Source organism: Rhyacophila brunnea, unplaced genomic scaffold (assembly GCF_057557595.1).
Source record: "Rhyacophila brunnea isolate RB1 unplaced genomic scaffold, BYU_Rbru_1.0 scaffold_17, whole genome shotgun sequence".
Lineage (NCBI taxonomy): Eukaryota > Metazoa > Arthropoda > Insecta > Trichoptera > Rhyacophilidae > Rhyacophila > Rhyacophila brunnea.
The window spans coordinates 36,855,142-36,873,337 of NW_028232827.1; the positions used below are offsets into that span (position 1 = coordinate 36,855,142).

Below are 18,196 nucleotides of genomic sequence, written 5' to 3' on the forward strand. Positions count from 1 at the left end.
AAAACCCCACGCCTTATCAATAATAATACACTCAATAAGCGTATAATAAATCGTAAAACCTAATTGATCATTAGTAATTAAAATAAACAATAAAAATTATATACTCAAGAGGTGTAAAATAGTCCATTCTGGGAACAATGGTAACGTATTGCTTAAACGTTGCTTAAATCCATTAGAATTTAAATTCCATCAAGTACCTTTAGTCTGTAGTATTAATATAATGACTATAGAATATTATTGCCGATAAATTATGTTATGTTAATGTCACTATATTAAATAATACTGACAAGATGTCAAAGGTCAAATGAAAAAGTATTTGACGTTGTATAAGGAAGACAGACAGTAACGAGTCCCAAGTGTCCCGAATGTCCCAAGAAAAACGATTTTTTATAGATCCAGTTAAAAGCAAAATAGTAGATGATTCCAATGCCTACGTACATAGGATTTTACGTATAATACAATCAAATAAACTATAGTATATTATAGATTGCTTTTTGTTAAATAATTTTGAAGAACGTAATAAATAACGGAATAAAACAGAAAACATAAGCCTGAAATCAAATATGCTTTTTGGTAAGTAACTTATTATTTTTAATAATAAAATAAAAAGTATCAGGCTCTCATAAATACTTAGAGGAAGGTACAAGTAGTACAGTAATAATAAATACAACATGTTTGTTCATACCTGAGTAACACCAGGCCGGCCAGACGACCGGCGTCTCGGCGTCCACTTCCCGCATGACAGGCGCCGTAGCCGCCCTCACAATGTTAGCTGCCACAGTCGCTATCTTCGGGCCTTCTTGAGCGCCTGATCCAACTGCTCTGATATTCCGCCCTCGACCTTCCGGGTGAAAGATCTTGAATGTGTGTTCTTGTGTCACGAGGAGTGTGCTCCGACCGAAGACATTGCTTCAGCGATATCCAATGTCTTATATATTTTTCATACACTAACCTTTAGTGCCTTGATATTTTAGCGGCTTTTTTTATGTAAAGATGTTTTTCGTAATTTGGATTTCCAAAATTGTATACCCTTGTATTTTCACTGTTTCACTATTTTATTATTTAAAAAGTAACTTAACACGTCATGTTACCAATTGCAAATTAGTTTTTAATTGAGTGTTTTGCTTATTATTACACTTATATGTTTGGTTGTAAGCACTGCTCACTTTTCATAAAATATAATATATTTCATGTCGTTGAAAGCATTGTTGTTTGTAACAATTTAGATTTAAAACACCGTTATTATTCTGTAAATAAATTTAATATAAACGTTATTGTATGAGTATCATTTATAAAATTTGTCAATAGTCACTAATTAACACTGACAAAAATTATAATTAATTCTAAAGTAAAAGGCTGTCAGCGTGTATTTAAGTATTTACCGTGTTTATCATAAGTAATCCTAACAAAACTGTAAAATATATACCTGCTTAGTCTATTATTTTGACTTAGAACCACATTTTTGTACCCCAAACAAAGTGTAACATCTAATTTTAAAGAAATAATCATAACATAACAAAAAATATAACACCATGGCCTTTCGATGATGGAGAAACTAAAATCCCACGAACTGGTTGCTGATGGAACTCATAAACTAGCCAATGACTGATGCTTCGCACATGACGCTACTGAAACTCACTTGCAATAATAATCTCATAACCTCAAACTGTCAAACCCATTGTCTTTCCTACTTCGTTCTAAGCTTTTTTCGTAATATCTTTACGGGAATATTCAGGCAGCCTATAATTATACAGGCAGGAGTATTTCTCAACATCTGCCACAAATTTAAATTAAAAGTTGGTTCGCCCATCTTTAACTTTTGACGTTATTGCTTGTTCAGTTCAGTTCAGTGCTACCAATTTTGGTAAGAAAATATGATTTTTCATCGTATCTACTAATATTGGCACCACTGTTTTATGGGAGACTGGAAACTGTGAGACTAGGAGACTATCATGTCGTTTCTCTTCAGCTTAGTAGTGAACGTTTTAAAACTGAGAGATTCCAGTCTTGCCGTGAGCGACCCGTCATTGAAATGCAATAGCCTAGGTATTGGCTGAAATTTTACTTTAAGTCTCATCTTTTTTAAGTATTCCCATGAGCGGAATGCCTATAAGCAGCAAGATGCATGAGATACAACAAGTTTCGATAACAGTATTCAGGTGGTCATCTTCTCTTAACAAATATTCTACGTTCTTAAACTCCACAGCTGATATTGATGACTACAGCGCCCTCACTTGACAATCAATTATTGTAGTGATCAAAAAATAGCTAATAAATATTGATATAATATTATAAAAATAATAACTGTGGATTCTGAAATTATTCGCCATCAAGATCATATATCTGCAAGGTTACCAGTCAAGCCAGTGGCCGACTGGGAAATCTCGTATCGTGATGTTATCAGTAGCGTGTTTGACTCCTGTCTGTGACCGATGGTCCCAATTGATAAAACAGGCGTTATCAGTGAATTTTTATCAATGTTATCTCAACGAAGGTGGCTTTTCAATACATATTGACTGTAATGCCTTCGGCAAATTTCGTGAAAAATTGAATAGACACTATGACCTGAGACTGTATCATTTTTTTTCTGTTGCATATCTATTACAAATATTGAAATGGTACTTTATACGGCGTTGGTTAAACATGGCAGATTTTAATATCATACACTAATTGACTAATATATACATAATATACATACATATATACATATTATAACTACATGCATAATATTCAATTGTGTTCGATCTAGCAAAAGAAAAACACAAAGTTGGCAATGTTCCTTCAGAGAGGATTATGACAAGATAACACAGTGAAAAAAATATAATCACATAATTTGCACCGTGAGTGTAAAACCAAGGCGCATCTGCAAAAGACATATTTTGGATATATTAACGTCTGAAGTCTTCGTTTCGTTAGGATAAATAGAGTTTCTAAAAAAAACATGATATTTGGTTTATATCTACATTATATTGCATGTTCTTTCAGATACTTCACTTTTACATTATCAAGATCACGACTTTTGCAGTTGTTTTGCATTTAATCTCGAAATTGAAAAAATTGCAGATGCCTTGGTTTTACACTCACGGTGCGAATTATAATGCAGATTACGGTGGTGCCCCAGTTGTCTCACATATAAAATTAAATCAACCCCGTTGTGAATAGGCAAAGCTTTAATGATAAAATACGCCCAACAACCAACAACCTAAAAGGCTTCGCTTCGATAGTCATTCACACAGCCTGACTGAAAACGTTTGATAATACCGAAAGATCTCCGTTTCCGTGTCCTTTTTTTCTCCGGCACTGAAAATTCAGTGCACTTAAAATGCGAAACAATCAACAAAAAAAAATTAACCACCATTTGTTTTGTTTGTTGTATTTTATGGCAAATTGACTATTAAGTTCAACTCCAAAAGCCCTGTCAGTTAATTTAATTTAATTTGTATTGTATGTTATAATTAACACGATACGATAGAATCTTCTGACCGCGTATTCCGTTGTATCCTAAGTTATTGTATATGTCAATTAAAAGTGACATTAAATATTTCAGAGTTACATTCACTACTTAAATTCTAGATTAGAAATTAGAAAATTAGTAAAATTATAAAAATGATTATTTTATATCGCTATTTCTCACTGCAATAAATTACCAATTTAATATTCAATACAATATGTACAGCTTTGGCTAATTTAATGTTTATGTCCATCAAGTCACTTTAGAAATGTTTTACAGTGCCCATTAAATTATTTTGAATTATAACCTATCATTTGCCATTCATTTTTTTTAAATACATCATAACAGTTTATGATATAAACGATCTATCAGTCATTTGATTTGATTCTACAGAAGTTATTATAGAATTTACAATCATGCCGGTTTTGATTCTATTCATGGTGATAGACCTCACAAGTCTTTTAATGGATTAAACATGTACTAATAGGCATAGCACCTATTGATTACATACAATAATAATAATATTGAAACATAATGGTTGGTAATCAATCTAATGGGAAAAAAATAACTCTCAAAACTATTGCCTGTGATTCAGTTAATTCGAAACAATTTTAAATATATATATTATATTGTATTCTATAATATAATATAACACTTTTACCAATAAATCGTTTCTGTATATATATACCAATGTAGTTCAATACACTATAATATGACATACTATGTTTTATCGGTAGTTATTCTATTCAATACAATTTTGTCAATGTAAGGTTTTAACACAAAATTAATAGGAACTGAAATACTTAATGGGTGTGGAGTAACAGGCAACCGATTTCGAGTGTGGAATAATATGGGATAAACTTAAACTAGTGTCGAACGTATCAAAAATACGTCATTCTAAGCTTTGGTGTCTAAGTTAGTAACCAATATTGGTGTATTTGAAGGTTGCGACACATACTATTGCACGTCTATATTGTGTGTATTAATTTTCGTAGGACACTCACACATTCAAAAACCTGCTTCAAAATGTAGTATATTGGGGTATAGCCTATCTAAATTTTATTTATTTATCTGTCTTGTGGTTTAAATACCTAGTTCAACGACGATGTAGGTATGTAATATGTATATAGTACACAGTTACTCTTAAAGGCACGCTGTTGCATTACGGCAATTAACTTTATTATTAGGTACTTATATATTTTGTGTGAATATGATTTTATTTAAAAACTAGCGGTTCTCTACAGTGGACAAATTATGGTTACAAAATAGTTATAGTTTTCATTCATAGATGCCACAGTTAATTTAAAATAATATAAAGCGTTTATTTGACTGATTAGAATTAATAGTAATAGAGAACTTTTTAGTGTAAAAATTAACCAGTACAAAATTTAATTATTTTTTTACATAATATAGAAAGAAATCTATATTCGTGTATACATCATTTTTATAGGTACCGTATTCCGTACACCCACGGTGGCCGCGCGGCTTAAGCGTTGGACTATATCGCCGTGGGTCTCAGGTTCGAATACTGGGTCTGGCAAGTACACATATTGTTTTTCAATTTTTGTCTGTCAGGGTATGGACCTAATACGTTGAGCAAGTAGCTGACATCCATTTCTCGTAAAAAAAAATCTGTTAATACAAACCTCTACTCTGTGGAGGCCCATAATATGATCATATTACGATCGTACATGGTCGAAAGATGATTCCTTAAAAAAGTGCAATCAAAATCACAAAAGGATTATAGCCTACACGTAATAGGTTTACTGTATAAAAATATGTTAAAACACTATTGAAAAAATACATTAAATTTATACTTTCATTTTAAAAATAAATATTTTTTTCAACTATCAACTTCTTTCACATTGTTACAACTCGAGTAACTGCCTATTATTTTTACATCCACAATATTAACAATATAATATGTTGTAATATATTTTTAATATTAAACATAAATCACGTTGTAAGTATATATCTATATGTATAAATCTGTTATCTAAAACAAGATCCTACGACAGACATAAGTTTTAAAATATTTAACAAAATTCCAAGTGTGTGATTAAAAAAAAAACATTAATATATTTCCCGGCCCAGCGACCCGTGCTGACCTCTATGTACCCAAAGACTACTTAAACAAGAGTAATATGCATAGGCACCTTCATTTTTTTTTTATTCTTACAACCAGCATAACCCCGGACGATGTCGACGTGGGAAAGTTCACATAGTATTGAATATAAACGAGAGAATAGGTAATACAATACGCCTGTATAGGTTTTCACATACCTACACCACGAACCGTCCTTGAACTTTGGCATCGAGTTCTAAGAGATCATTTTACAAAGACGTATTTGCACATCTCAGTAATATGATAATTCAGTTCAGTATTCGTATTTTCTGTCCGTCTCAGTGACTTTTGTTGACAAAATAATACATTATAACATTGATAATGCATTTAGTGACGTAGATATGATATTTGACCTGTGCTGTTTCTCTACTAAAACTAGACACTTCTTTAGAATTTAAGACGAAATTTATGAATACACCTCTCTTAATAGAGATTAGACATCATTGAAGTTAATGGCCCCACCAAACCACACCCGCTCCGCACCACACCTGGTCTTAATCGTGCGTATCACGGGACCCTAAGTTTGGATGTGAAGCATCTTTTTTATGTCTGGGAATGTCTCAGGAGCAGTTACCCAAGACTAAGATCGCACAATGTGCTTTGACTGAATTTACATCACTTTACGTTAAGGTACCCATTGGAGAGTTAAAATATTTTAGTAGTAGTTATTTAAGAATATTAAAAATTGTAGTAAGTAACAAATTGAAGTTAATACAAAACTACCGAACATTCCAAATGAAGAGATTAGACAGTAACATAGCGTTATATTTAATGAGATTAGCAATTGCAAAAAAATACTGAAAGCAGAAACTGAGAGTTTCATGGGCAATCAAATCGACGAACGAGCCCATTATCAGCAAAATCCGAATTAATAACGGCTGGTACTTAGTTTTCCTGTCAATCCTGTTCCAAAGTTACCATCTTTTTGATCATATATTCCGCAAAAAGAATGACTACATGTAAAGGTAGGTCAAATCAAGAATACCATGGCTTCTCCACTGATACAGGTCACCAACAGGGATAAACCCATGCCCTGTAGAAGGCTTCCAACGGCCGTATCATCAAGGCAATGATCCTCACTCATAAGGTTACTTATATAGATATTTAAAGTTATATTTAAAACGAATTATTCATGCAATTTCTTCATCAGTGCTTAATTCATAACATTCCAGTTTTGACTGTTACTTATATATATATTGAACCAAATACGATAGGTACTGTGAATAAATTCGAAATGTAATATAGGAACAATTGTACGATACAGCTAATATTTTTAACGGACGTAGTACGGAGATACATGTAAATTGACTTTAAGATGGAATCAGCGTTGATCCCGACAGTGACGGTTCGTGGACTTTGCGACTGTGAGAAAAACAGAAGTAACCCCCAAGTGGTTCATAGTAAGTTTATACAATATTAAGACGTGTATAAAATTTTGAAAATGATAAGATTTATAAAATTTTTAAATAAATTCTGAAACTCATTAAATCCATGAAATGTTACATTATTTCTCGAATAAGCCGTAATGTAACCAAAACTATTTTGTTTACATCTGTATCTATTGAGTTTGATTGATGATTTTGATCTAGCCTAGATGTAGCGACGTCGTTAGAGATAGTGCAACCCTTAATCATACTTAGAATGTCATCCCTTTTCATTTTTAGTCGCAAATTTTATGCGAAATTGTTGGTTGGTAGACAAATGCTACAAAAATCTTAAAAAAATAAATACACATAATCTACTGAGGATACTCTCAAACAGTGGTGATTTTTGGTACCTACGTCGAGGTCTATAGTATGGAGACCCCTTGTGATGATTTTAAATTAAGATGTTGGTACTTTATAAGGAAGTGTATATAAAATAAAACTAACGATCTCAGTCGATAATGAAGCAACATCGACATCACTCACTCACTCACTCACTCACTCACTCATTATAACCAATACATATTATATTGTATTGATTATAATGAATAGTCGATAGCAAAGCTTTCAAATCAAACAGTTCATAAATAATCTCTCAATAAAATAATAGTTCCTTGCAAACTGTGTTTGTCCGCAGTAGATAGAAAAATACCAAAATAATAAAGCCATATTATCATGTAATATTAAAATATATTCGAATAATATATTATTCATCTGTTTCATGGAAAATCGCAACAGCTTCCAAATGCTGTAATAATCGCATTCATACCTTCATTAGACGCCCTTTAGTATTGCCACCCATAAGCAACGCATGATCCGTCTACCCTCAAGAGACGTCACGGTTCTCTAGTATCCTCATTGTTGGTTAAATTTCTTTATCGCACATAATCAATCCAGTTGGTGTACAATTTTTTGATTGGTTTAATTTATATAAATAAAATCGCGATGATGTATATGTTTATTATTAGTGTGACTGTTTTTAAAGTACATCCCGATATGTTTATATTCAATACTTTCGTATATCAAATCATAATGCAATTTTCATATTATTTATATTATAGTAAATACCAAGTGATACACATTAAATTTTATAAATGACATTACATGCGTATTAATGTTGTGTTTAGGGCAACAGTCAGTATGCTCTATTTCTAAACAATGAATATGTTTCATATTATTTGACCTACTCTATAAGCTCATTTTTATTAAATTTGTAGAACGCTATTCTATATAGATAGGTTATTTTTTTCGAAAAATTCAAAATTCGAATCTTAGGTCAGACGTTAGTTGGCACATTTCGTTCCATTGTTTGAAATATGGGTAAGTATTGATATTTCAAAATAAATTCGATCATTATGAAAAATTATACTGCATTAGATATGTGAATTGGATTTGACCTTATAGAATCGTCAAGATTTACAAATACCTACTGATATATAATAGCGCCTGTCCACGTGTATGAATTTACTAGCACCAAATAGTGTATAAATTAAACTATCGTGATATTTACTGTTTACTTTCTTTTATTGTGTTAACTGTCAATTCATTGTGGAAATGCATTGTATTAATATTTAATTTAACAAAATGCAAAATTTTTATAGTACTTTTTCCACTTTCATTCCAGTTTCGTCCGCCTCTGAGGAACATGTTCAACTAAATAATCTTTATAAAACAGGCATTTATCAAAACAAATTCAAAAGGTAACACAAATAATCTACCAATACATTGAATTATCTATCCTAGAGATAAATTTCTGCCTAATTCTAAATTGTTAAACGATCAATATTGAATATTGTGTCATATACGTTATTGTACATATCCCTTATAGTGCTATTTGAATTAGTAAACGTCAAAATTCTCTGCGCGGTGTAGTTTTTTTATTTTTCCACAAGGTTCGCCACAGTAGCTAACGTTCACAAGTTCCAACTTAATAAGCTGCTAAGCCATGCATGCAACTTACACGATACCTACCTAATACGTGTTTACACGTGGATTTTCTTGTTATGGTTGCGATAATACGTACTATCAGCAGTAAATCCATGCACGTGTAAACGTGATATAAATCTTTCCATAGAAATGGTATTACATATAAATGATAGACACTGAGCAAAAGTAAATTTTTATTGTAGAAATGACAATACGGATAGATTTTACATTGATCGTAGCCCACGTTTGTTAAGCCAAAAAATATTACAGTTTCCACATTTTTATAACGACTAAGCAGTAGGTTATCATGGTGATAACTATGTTTAATTACTATAATAAAATGTATCATGGCGACCTGGGTAGAACAATGTCTCGACCTCTCGACTGACGAAAAAAATTAAACTACTTCACCGTATACTAACTAAACAGACAAAAGATCCATGTATCGAAAAGATAAAGGTGGATTAATATGGCAAAAATAAAATGCCATCTCCAAGGCCTGAACAAAAACGATACATAAGTGCGAGTTAAAAAGTATTCGGCACCCTTATCTATGCGACACGCGCTAGAGTAAGATAAAAGGTTTACAGATGTGTGAGATGGTTTGCTATGGTGTCGCCGCCAAATCTTAGTTTGTTGCATAGCTAAGTGTCGATAACCTGCGAGCGCGTGTTGCTAAAATTGATATGTTTTGTGTTAAACATAAAGTCAATGGTAAATATTTTTAGTTAATTAAGTAGAAAATATTGTTCTGTGAGTTGTATTAAAATGTGGTAGCCTTACTGAAACAAGAAGATGGTATTACTTTTCATATGTAAGTTGATACAAATGTTCGTGATAATTTATTTGTACATTATTTTATATTTTAATATCAAGTGACCTAGTGTTTCTTTAAAATAACTTAAATTATGGATATCTTACCTAATGGTTGCATTTTGACCGCTTAAAAATACTAAAACGTAATCTGTGCGTCTAGTGCGAGCACTTTAGCACTAGCGAAATGGTCTATGGTCTCAAACATTTGTATACGAATGCGTTCCCTCGCCCACATACCAAACGCACGGCACGCTGCTTCATTTAGCAATGCAACGGGTGGCGTCTAGATGAATCTATAGTCTAAGGCCGCCTCCTTAGTAGAAGCCGTAGAAGACAAACTGATGTTTTAACCTGGTGGCAATGCATATCCCCCCTATAAGGTTTAGTATATGGAAGGATTTTATGCCAAAGATAAGGGGACGGAGACACCTACGACTCATATTGAACTGAAGTCTCAATTATGATAAATTAATTATCTATTAATAATGCTTTTACACCGTTCAAAAATACAGATCATCGCTGAATCCAATGGTACCCAAAAAATATTCCATGACCTTAGGGACAACGAAGTGCCGGCTAGTTCGATGCATTAATTTATTGGTGGAAAACATAATATATTAACTTTAACTTATTTAAGTATTCGACTTAATTTAATAAATATCACGATCGTTTTCATCTACATACTTAACGGGACACTGAACTGAACCGGTCCGTATATTAATTTAATTAATTAGAATATGTGTTATCATATATTTTTTTTTGTTTTTAACTTTATTTTAATTAATGAACTATTTTATAGATATTATATATTCAGTTTTTAAGGAAATCGAGTTATACACCTGTCTACGTCGTATAGTAAAACTTCAACGAGGTTATTCGAGAAGGTATTGTTTCATTCAAATACAATATATATCCATGTTGCCTTCGATTTTCAATCGATTATATTACATACTTATAATATTTAATTATATCTCAAAACATACAAAACTGAATATATAACACTAGCATAATATCGGTATGTACTTGTCTAACATTTGTATTTAAAATTTGGTCATTTGCACAAGGTTTGCAGAGTAATATGCCTCAAAATACCATATCTAATGATTTCGTATAACTAACAAAAAAATATTGACCCAAATTCTGACACGGCATTTGAAATATAACAATAGAACAGTATAATGACTTAAAATTCTGCTTTACCCAATTGTGATGCATTTCGTACGACCCAAGGTCGCGAGGTCACGCTCTATGTGACCTTTCGACTTACGGCCCGGCTCGACACTAGCTCTGCCAACAGACTCACACGTACGACAACTACATTGGCGTTTACGACCACACTCGCAGGGTCGTGACATGAATGACTGATGGCAGGTGACAGCAGTCGTTCAAACACAATCGCGATACAAGTGTCACAGGTGAGAAGGCTAAGGGGAAGCTGGTAGGCATCGCACAGTTTTGTACCTCAAGTTCTCAAGTACATAAAATATATTATGAATTATCCAAAAATAATGACTGTCGCTCATTGATGTAGGTACTAAGTGGACGCAGATATAAAAAAACAAGAGGTAATTAATGTGGATAGCTAACTAAAAAAATAATTTTCTACGGCTATTGTTTAAAGTCTGTATTAATGCCCTAACAATATCATTATCAAAATACATATTCCGGTTTACTGGTAGGTATCATTCCACAGTAGCACCATAGGTACGGCAAAAGCGATTCGCAGTTGAATTGGTATTGTTTCCTAGCATTGAAACAAGTATTGTGACAAACAGTATAACTGTGAATCGCTTTACCGTACCCATGGTACCACTGTAGAATGATACTTTTTAATCTATGCGTTTATCACAAACTTAACTCGCAGCTCACAAAGATATGTATGTGTTACTTTAATCTGAAAATTCCCTCTGCCATTTTTGTGAATGTCCTTTAATTAATTAAAATCATTTTTAACATGCCTATATTTCAAAAAATTATCTAAAATTATTTTAAACTTCTTTTTCCTTCGTATGGCTTAAAATACATGTTTTTATGTATCAAATTACCATGACACAATAAAGTCCACTTTCGTCTTCTACTGGCGTAGTCTATGATGTAATACAATACTATAATTTACAAAAACCTCAAAAACATAAGTATACTTATATTATAAAAAATCTAGGGAAAAAATGGGACTCAAACTCACATTCTTCACTTTCCATGTAAATACTTCGCCTTTAAGCTTTCTCTATCGTCTATGATTTATGCAAATTATTTTTTATAACTCCGTTTTAATTGAGGTAATTTAAATTTAGCATAGATTTTTTCTAATATGTATATTTCTGAGGTTTTAAAAATTGTGTTATTTCTATAATCAAGAATCTAACATTCTTAAAACTTTAAGTATGTTCAATATTAAATAGAAAAAAATAATAATTGTATATAAACATATTATATTTATCTTTATGACCTATTCAGAAAATTTATTTTATTTCATTAAACAGATACACCGTAGAGTATATTATATTTTGTAACGTAATGTCATAAAAAAATATAGCTTATTGTCATAACAGCCGAAACAACGAGACTATACAATATATTATTATGAACCTAAGTTCAACAAACATGCAGAGACACTCCCGATAAGAAACGCCAGAAAAAAGCATTTCGGAAATACTTTGTTTAATATATTGTGTATATATCGACATAATATAGATTTTTTTTAAATTTTCGTCGAATACCCAAAGTAAAAATTACAATTGTAGGCATTATGGTCACACTGATTCCTAGTCTCCCCTAATGATGACACTATTGGTTTTGTTTAATTTTGCAAGCACAAGTCATCGGTAAGTATGCTGGGCTCTAGTGTCACCATTTTAGGTGAACAATATCCTATTATTTGTCAGCGTTAAACGCCTGTTTGTATTACATGCGATAGGTATTTGTATATGAATAATAATATTGTGAAATTTACAGGATGAGGTCTATGATAGAACATTCACAGCTCTGAAAAAACTTCCTTAAATACGAATGTGGTGTTCACTATCAATATTATTGGTTAAAATCAGTAGGTACTTTATTATAAAACAAAATATACGTTACTACTTCTTAACCATACTATATACTGTCACGGAGACATGAAGCTTTCGAGATGTGGCTGTATAGATGCATCCTCAAAATTCCTTGGACTGACCGAGTGACAAATGTTGAAGTTCTCAATCGAATGGGGAAGGACCGAGAAGTTCTACGTAGCATCAAAACCAGGAAACTACAGTACCTCGGCCACATTATGAGAGGACAAAAATACAGCATTCCCCAACTTGTCATTCAAGGAAAGATCAATGGGAAGCGTAGCAGAGGACGGCGTCGCATTTCGTGGCTTACGAACCTCCGTGATCGGAGTGCAGCTCCATTGAACTGTTCCGGGTAGCAGACGACAAAGATAAGATCGCCTTGATGGTGACCGAACTCCGCTAGGGGATGGCACAATAAGAAGAAGAACCATACTATAATATTATCAGGACTACAGTGTGAGAAAAATTATATATTTTCATAAAATTAAAAGTAAACTAGCATTTCAAAAAATAAGTAATATTTATAGACATTGTTTGTACGATACTTAACAAATAATTCATACAACTAAAAATAATTGTAAGTACAAAATTTGGACATCACATATCGTATATTGCATGTTGATTTTCAAGCAAATATATTGTAATATTCCAGATTTTTTTATGAGAATTTTAAAGCTGTTCGCGTTGTCGAAAAACGATAGACTTAACGCTATATGCCAGATGCGTATTTTTTCATATTTTTCAAATACTAATTAAAAAAATGCTACATCTGGCAAGAAAATCGCAAAGTTGGCAAATCTGTCATGATAAGATAAAACAGTAATAGGTACAGCTATTTGTACAAAATTTTAATTAATGAAATATGAAAAATAGTTAAATACAATACTGTATTTATATATTTTAATAATTATAATAATTGGTTGGGCCAATTATGGTCGCCTTTTTTCACCTACTTCAAATTCCCCGATATTGTCACAAGACCAGGCGACCAGCAGTCACGGGTCATGAGTCGACCGTGATTACGTTAGATTCAGTTACTTCAAGACAGCGGACGCGCCTAAGCTCATTAAAGCTAAGACTGTATCCGTGATCTGATACGATAGATACGACTGAAACCGCGTTAACCACAGAGTGGCTTATCCAAGATGCATTTGTTCGACCTTCGTTGCGCTAAATCTGATATGTTTTGAGCAAACGTCGCGTCTATCATCCATCCTGAACGTATCATCATCATTTATCCCAAAACACAAGTGAAACCGTGAAAGTGAGATGCGTGAGTGCATGAATACCGAACCAGCTCCAGCGCGCCAGCCCTCTCAACATAAAAAGTCAGTGCCTGGCATCACCCCCCTAGATCCGTAGTCCACAAGCATCTCCAAATTACAATCCACTGCAAAAAGCGCAACCAACAAATTAATATACCTACATAAGACATGAATCATCATATTCATGTTTTAAAAAAACCTCAGAAACATTCATATTAGACAAATCCTAGAAGAGGCATTCAAACCCGCATCCTTTACTGTACGGAGGATTGATTTTATCAATCTACAATTTATGAAGATTATTGTTAATAACTACGTTATTCGAGGTGTTTTAAATTCCGATAAGAAAATTTCGTCTCTGTTCTGGCAGAACACACAAACTGAAGAATATAAGTTTTGAGTAATTTGACTTTAAAGTTGTTAAAGAGTTTGAAATGGTCTGTTTAATGAATAAATGTGAGTTTATTAAGTAATCGTAAAAAGGATGACTTTAAAATAAAGACTGTTTATTTATTAAGAAGGTTTCCAGACGGTAAAGTTTGAAATAAGGAACATTTTGGTATAACTAACTCAATATGTAATTTTTTCGAATTAGTGTCTTCTGCCAGAACAGTGACGATTTTTATGAATGGTCCAATTTTACAACGTCTAGTTCAATTTTAAATTTATTTAATTTTTACATGCAAACGTATTTGCACAAGTACTGTTGGTAACAAAATTTGTTGAAGTGTAGCAAAGAACGAACAATAGACTGTTTAAATTACCAATGTAGGTACCTAGTAGGAATCTGCTCCGAGAAGCGTTCGTCGTGGAACTCTGACCTTTGTTCGGATTAAAATGTCGCATCAGGCTATCGATTTTGTGATCGAATCGATAACGCCTTAACCGATTAATCGACAGCTATATTGCAAAATCGATCGCACGGAACCGCACTATTGTCAATAATATTAGCATTTATAAATCGAGTTATACATTATACAACAAAAATGGAAAGTGTGGAGAGATGCGTGTCAGATATAACTAGCAGTGGGTCTATTCTATACTTATCGACCGCTAAAGCAATAAAGTGATAGATATTATCAAACTTAGAGTAAGTGAAGGTAGCAAGAGAGATGCTGTTAAAATATAGCACTTATTGCAACAATTACATCCGACTTATTGTAATTGTTACAAAAAGTTTTAATACTTTGATACAAACCTACCCTAAGTTTGATAATATTTATCACTTTAGCGGTCGATAAGTATAGAATAGACCCGCGAATTAACAAATAAATAAATAATTAAGAGACATGCATTTAGATCTTGAAGTAAAGATGAGCAGGCCAGATCGATCAAATGACAGACCATCTTTGCATACCAAATACACAGTTTAAAAAAAACTAGTAATTAAACTGTTTAAGACAATTAACACGCTAGATAATCGCTTCGCCATTACTAAAAGGTCATCACCTTGACGGCAAAACTTCTAGTACGCTATTAATTTATAATATTTAATAGTTCACCATAGATAGCTTCAGCCAGTACCTATTTCAGTTTATGACAGGTAAATGAAAAGTGTAGATACCAATTATTGTCGACTATCTATCAAAGTAGCAGTAAAACATATCGGTACTTTAATAATAAATAATAAATAATTAATATTCAGATCAGTGGTGCGCACCGTTTTTAAAACCAAGGGCCATTTTTAAATGTTAATTATTCAAAAAGCATTTGTACAATAAAGTCATTGCAAAATAATTTCCCGACGCCCACGATATGAAACAAGCGACCATCAATACAGTTCGGTATTGCCATCTTTTATATGCTGATTATCAGGGAATTCAGAAATAATGGGAACTGAAATACCTGGGTAAGGAGAAGCAGGTAACCGATTTCGAGTAAGGAATAATCCGGGATAAGCTTAAACACGTGTCAAGAATACGTCATACGTCGAATACTGACAACTGCTCTCGATTTATGCATTGACGCTCATTTAATATCGGTGTATTACACACACTATTGCAGGTGCATAATGAGTGTTTCATTTTCGTAGGACACTCTCAACATTCGAAACAACGAATTCAACGACACATTCAAAACTCTGTATCAAAATTTATTGTATTGAATATAGCCTATCGGAATTCTATTTATTATTTGTTCTGTACTGAATATAGTTAGTAGGATAGAACGACCACTGGGACGCTTTAAAATCCGTTGATAGACGAGATATAACGATTGTTGGATGTAGGTGAAATTGAATGTATTTTCTTTAAATAGATACGTTAAATAAATGAACCATACAAAGCTACCTAATAATTCTCTCCAAGCCAGCACGCCTCGCATTACATTCAGTCTTAATCGAGCGTATTACGAGGCCCTACGTTTGATGTGAAGCATCACCAATTGTTTACGCCTGGGAATGTATCAGGAGCACATGCCCATGACTGGGTAGCCACGCACTCAAGTGTACTTTGACTGAGTTTATAGAAACTTTATAATAAAAGTGTCCACGGGAGAGAGGAGCACGGAGAATTAACAAAAATAAATGAGTCTAATTAATTTACAATCTATATATAAAAACAAAGCTAAAACAATACGAGCATACTAAGCTATGTGAATAGATCTTCACGCCCGAAATAAAGCCATAGGAAGACTGATTTGAGTTGCCTCATCTTCACCCGTTATGCATATGCAGCCGCAGTTTGTACACGGCCGCCTTCCATGACGCTATAAACGTGTCAGAATAAAATGATTTTAGTGCCACACTTCCTTGTCTCGAAGCGATACTGCACGGGACTGATGTAGCAACCATGCACATTGGTGCTTGAATAAAGAGTTTTAGAAAATAAAAAGAATCTTGACTTGCTCTGCCGTCATTTATCTTTAATGATATGAAGTGTCCTCTGTACCCCTGAGGAGTCGGGAGTTGAAAGTGATGAATCTAAGGAGGGATCAGAATTATTCCGTCCTCCATGTGTTGCAGCATTTTTTTTTTCAATTGCCTCAAAGTTAGTCTTGGTTAATATCAAGTCGGCGTGGCCAATCGGACACGTGTGTGTACGGACCGGGAGGCTTACGAGATGTGGCTTTATCAGTGTACCATAAAGATTTCCTACGCTGGTCACATTACCAATGAGGGGGTTTTGAGGCAGCCAATAATCTTGAGATTTATTGCAATGAAATGTATGATTTAATCGAGCTCAAATAAAATTGTAATAGAATGAGATTTTCTTATCTACGCAACCTTCGTAAGTGACTCAATGTTGAATACACAAACGCCTGATACAATTGGCCCAGGGTAGAGGGATGTAGGTACTGCTATTTGGTTTGATATAAAACGGCACGAAACTTTAATCTAGCTAGTTTTTATCGTATATTTTTTTTCACTTAAAATCTCGCTGGGTGCCACTTGTGTACGACTGATTTATATCCTTCTGAGTCATTGAAATACATTAATGATTAAATGCTATGCCATTTCTGAATGACGTATTGGCTAGAGGCGATGAGATGAGTGATGATTCTGATGACGAATCTGGGCTTGTTATTATCATAATAATGAGCGGCTTATTATTTGGCATTTTCACCTTGTTGCTGTTAATTACGCCGTGATATTGCTTTGACCCCCCGACTTGCCCGATGGCTTAGCCGAGAACAAATGCCAGCCATTCCTCAATATAATAATATCATATTATCATACCACGTGTCGACATCTTTGTAACCATAAATCAAACTGTAAAAAACACCAAGAAATATCACATGTTATATTAAAAAAAAAATTGTCAACTAAAAACGACGACTAGTACATATTTTGGTCACTTAAATATCGTATGTTATATTGTTCTTATAATGATCATATTTCCAGTAATCTATCAGTAGATCTAGGGTACCTACTGAAATTTCAGTAGACATGGCAATACTGTGAATTGAATTCCGGCCAGCGCATGGATAACAGCATTAGCCTGCGACCTGCTGAGTTGAGTATTATATTATATTATACATAGTTTATTTTGTGATTCGTCTATCTAGGATGAAAGTATACACGAAAACTCATGTTGCCAACCATGGAAGTGGTTGTGAATCTCACTCCAAATGCCGTTGGATGCCGAGACGGCTATATGCGTGTCGTGGATAATGCTACTGCTTGATGGTTAAATTAT

The 18,196-nt window shown here is 33.2% G+C and overlaps 1 protein-coding gene across 2 annotated transcripts in view; it reads right to left on the reverse strand.

Annotated features, from left to right (window-relative positions):
• The window catches only part of Samuel (SAM-motif ubiquitously expressed punctatedly localized protein), a 277,721-nt gene that overhangs the window by 238,350 nt on the left and 21,175 nt on the right, over positions 1-18,196 (reverse strand). For both annotated transcript variants that reach the window (XM_085944320.1, XM_085944321.1), the window contains exon 2: positions 686-1,247. In XM_085944320.1, the coding sequence (XP_085800446.1) occupies positions 686-740 (55 nt within the window). In that variant the 5' untranslated portion in view covers positions 741-1,247. The remainder of the gene's footprint in view (positions 1-685; positions 1,248-18,196) is intronic.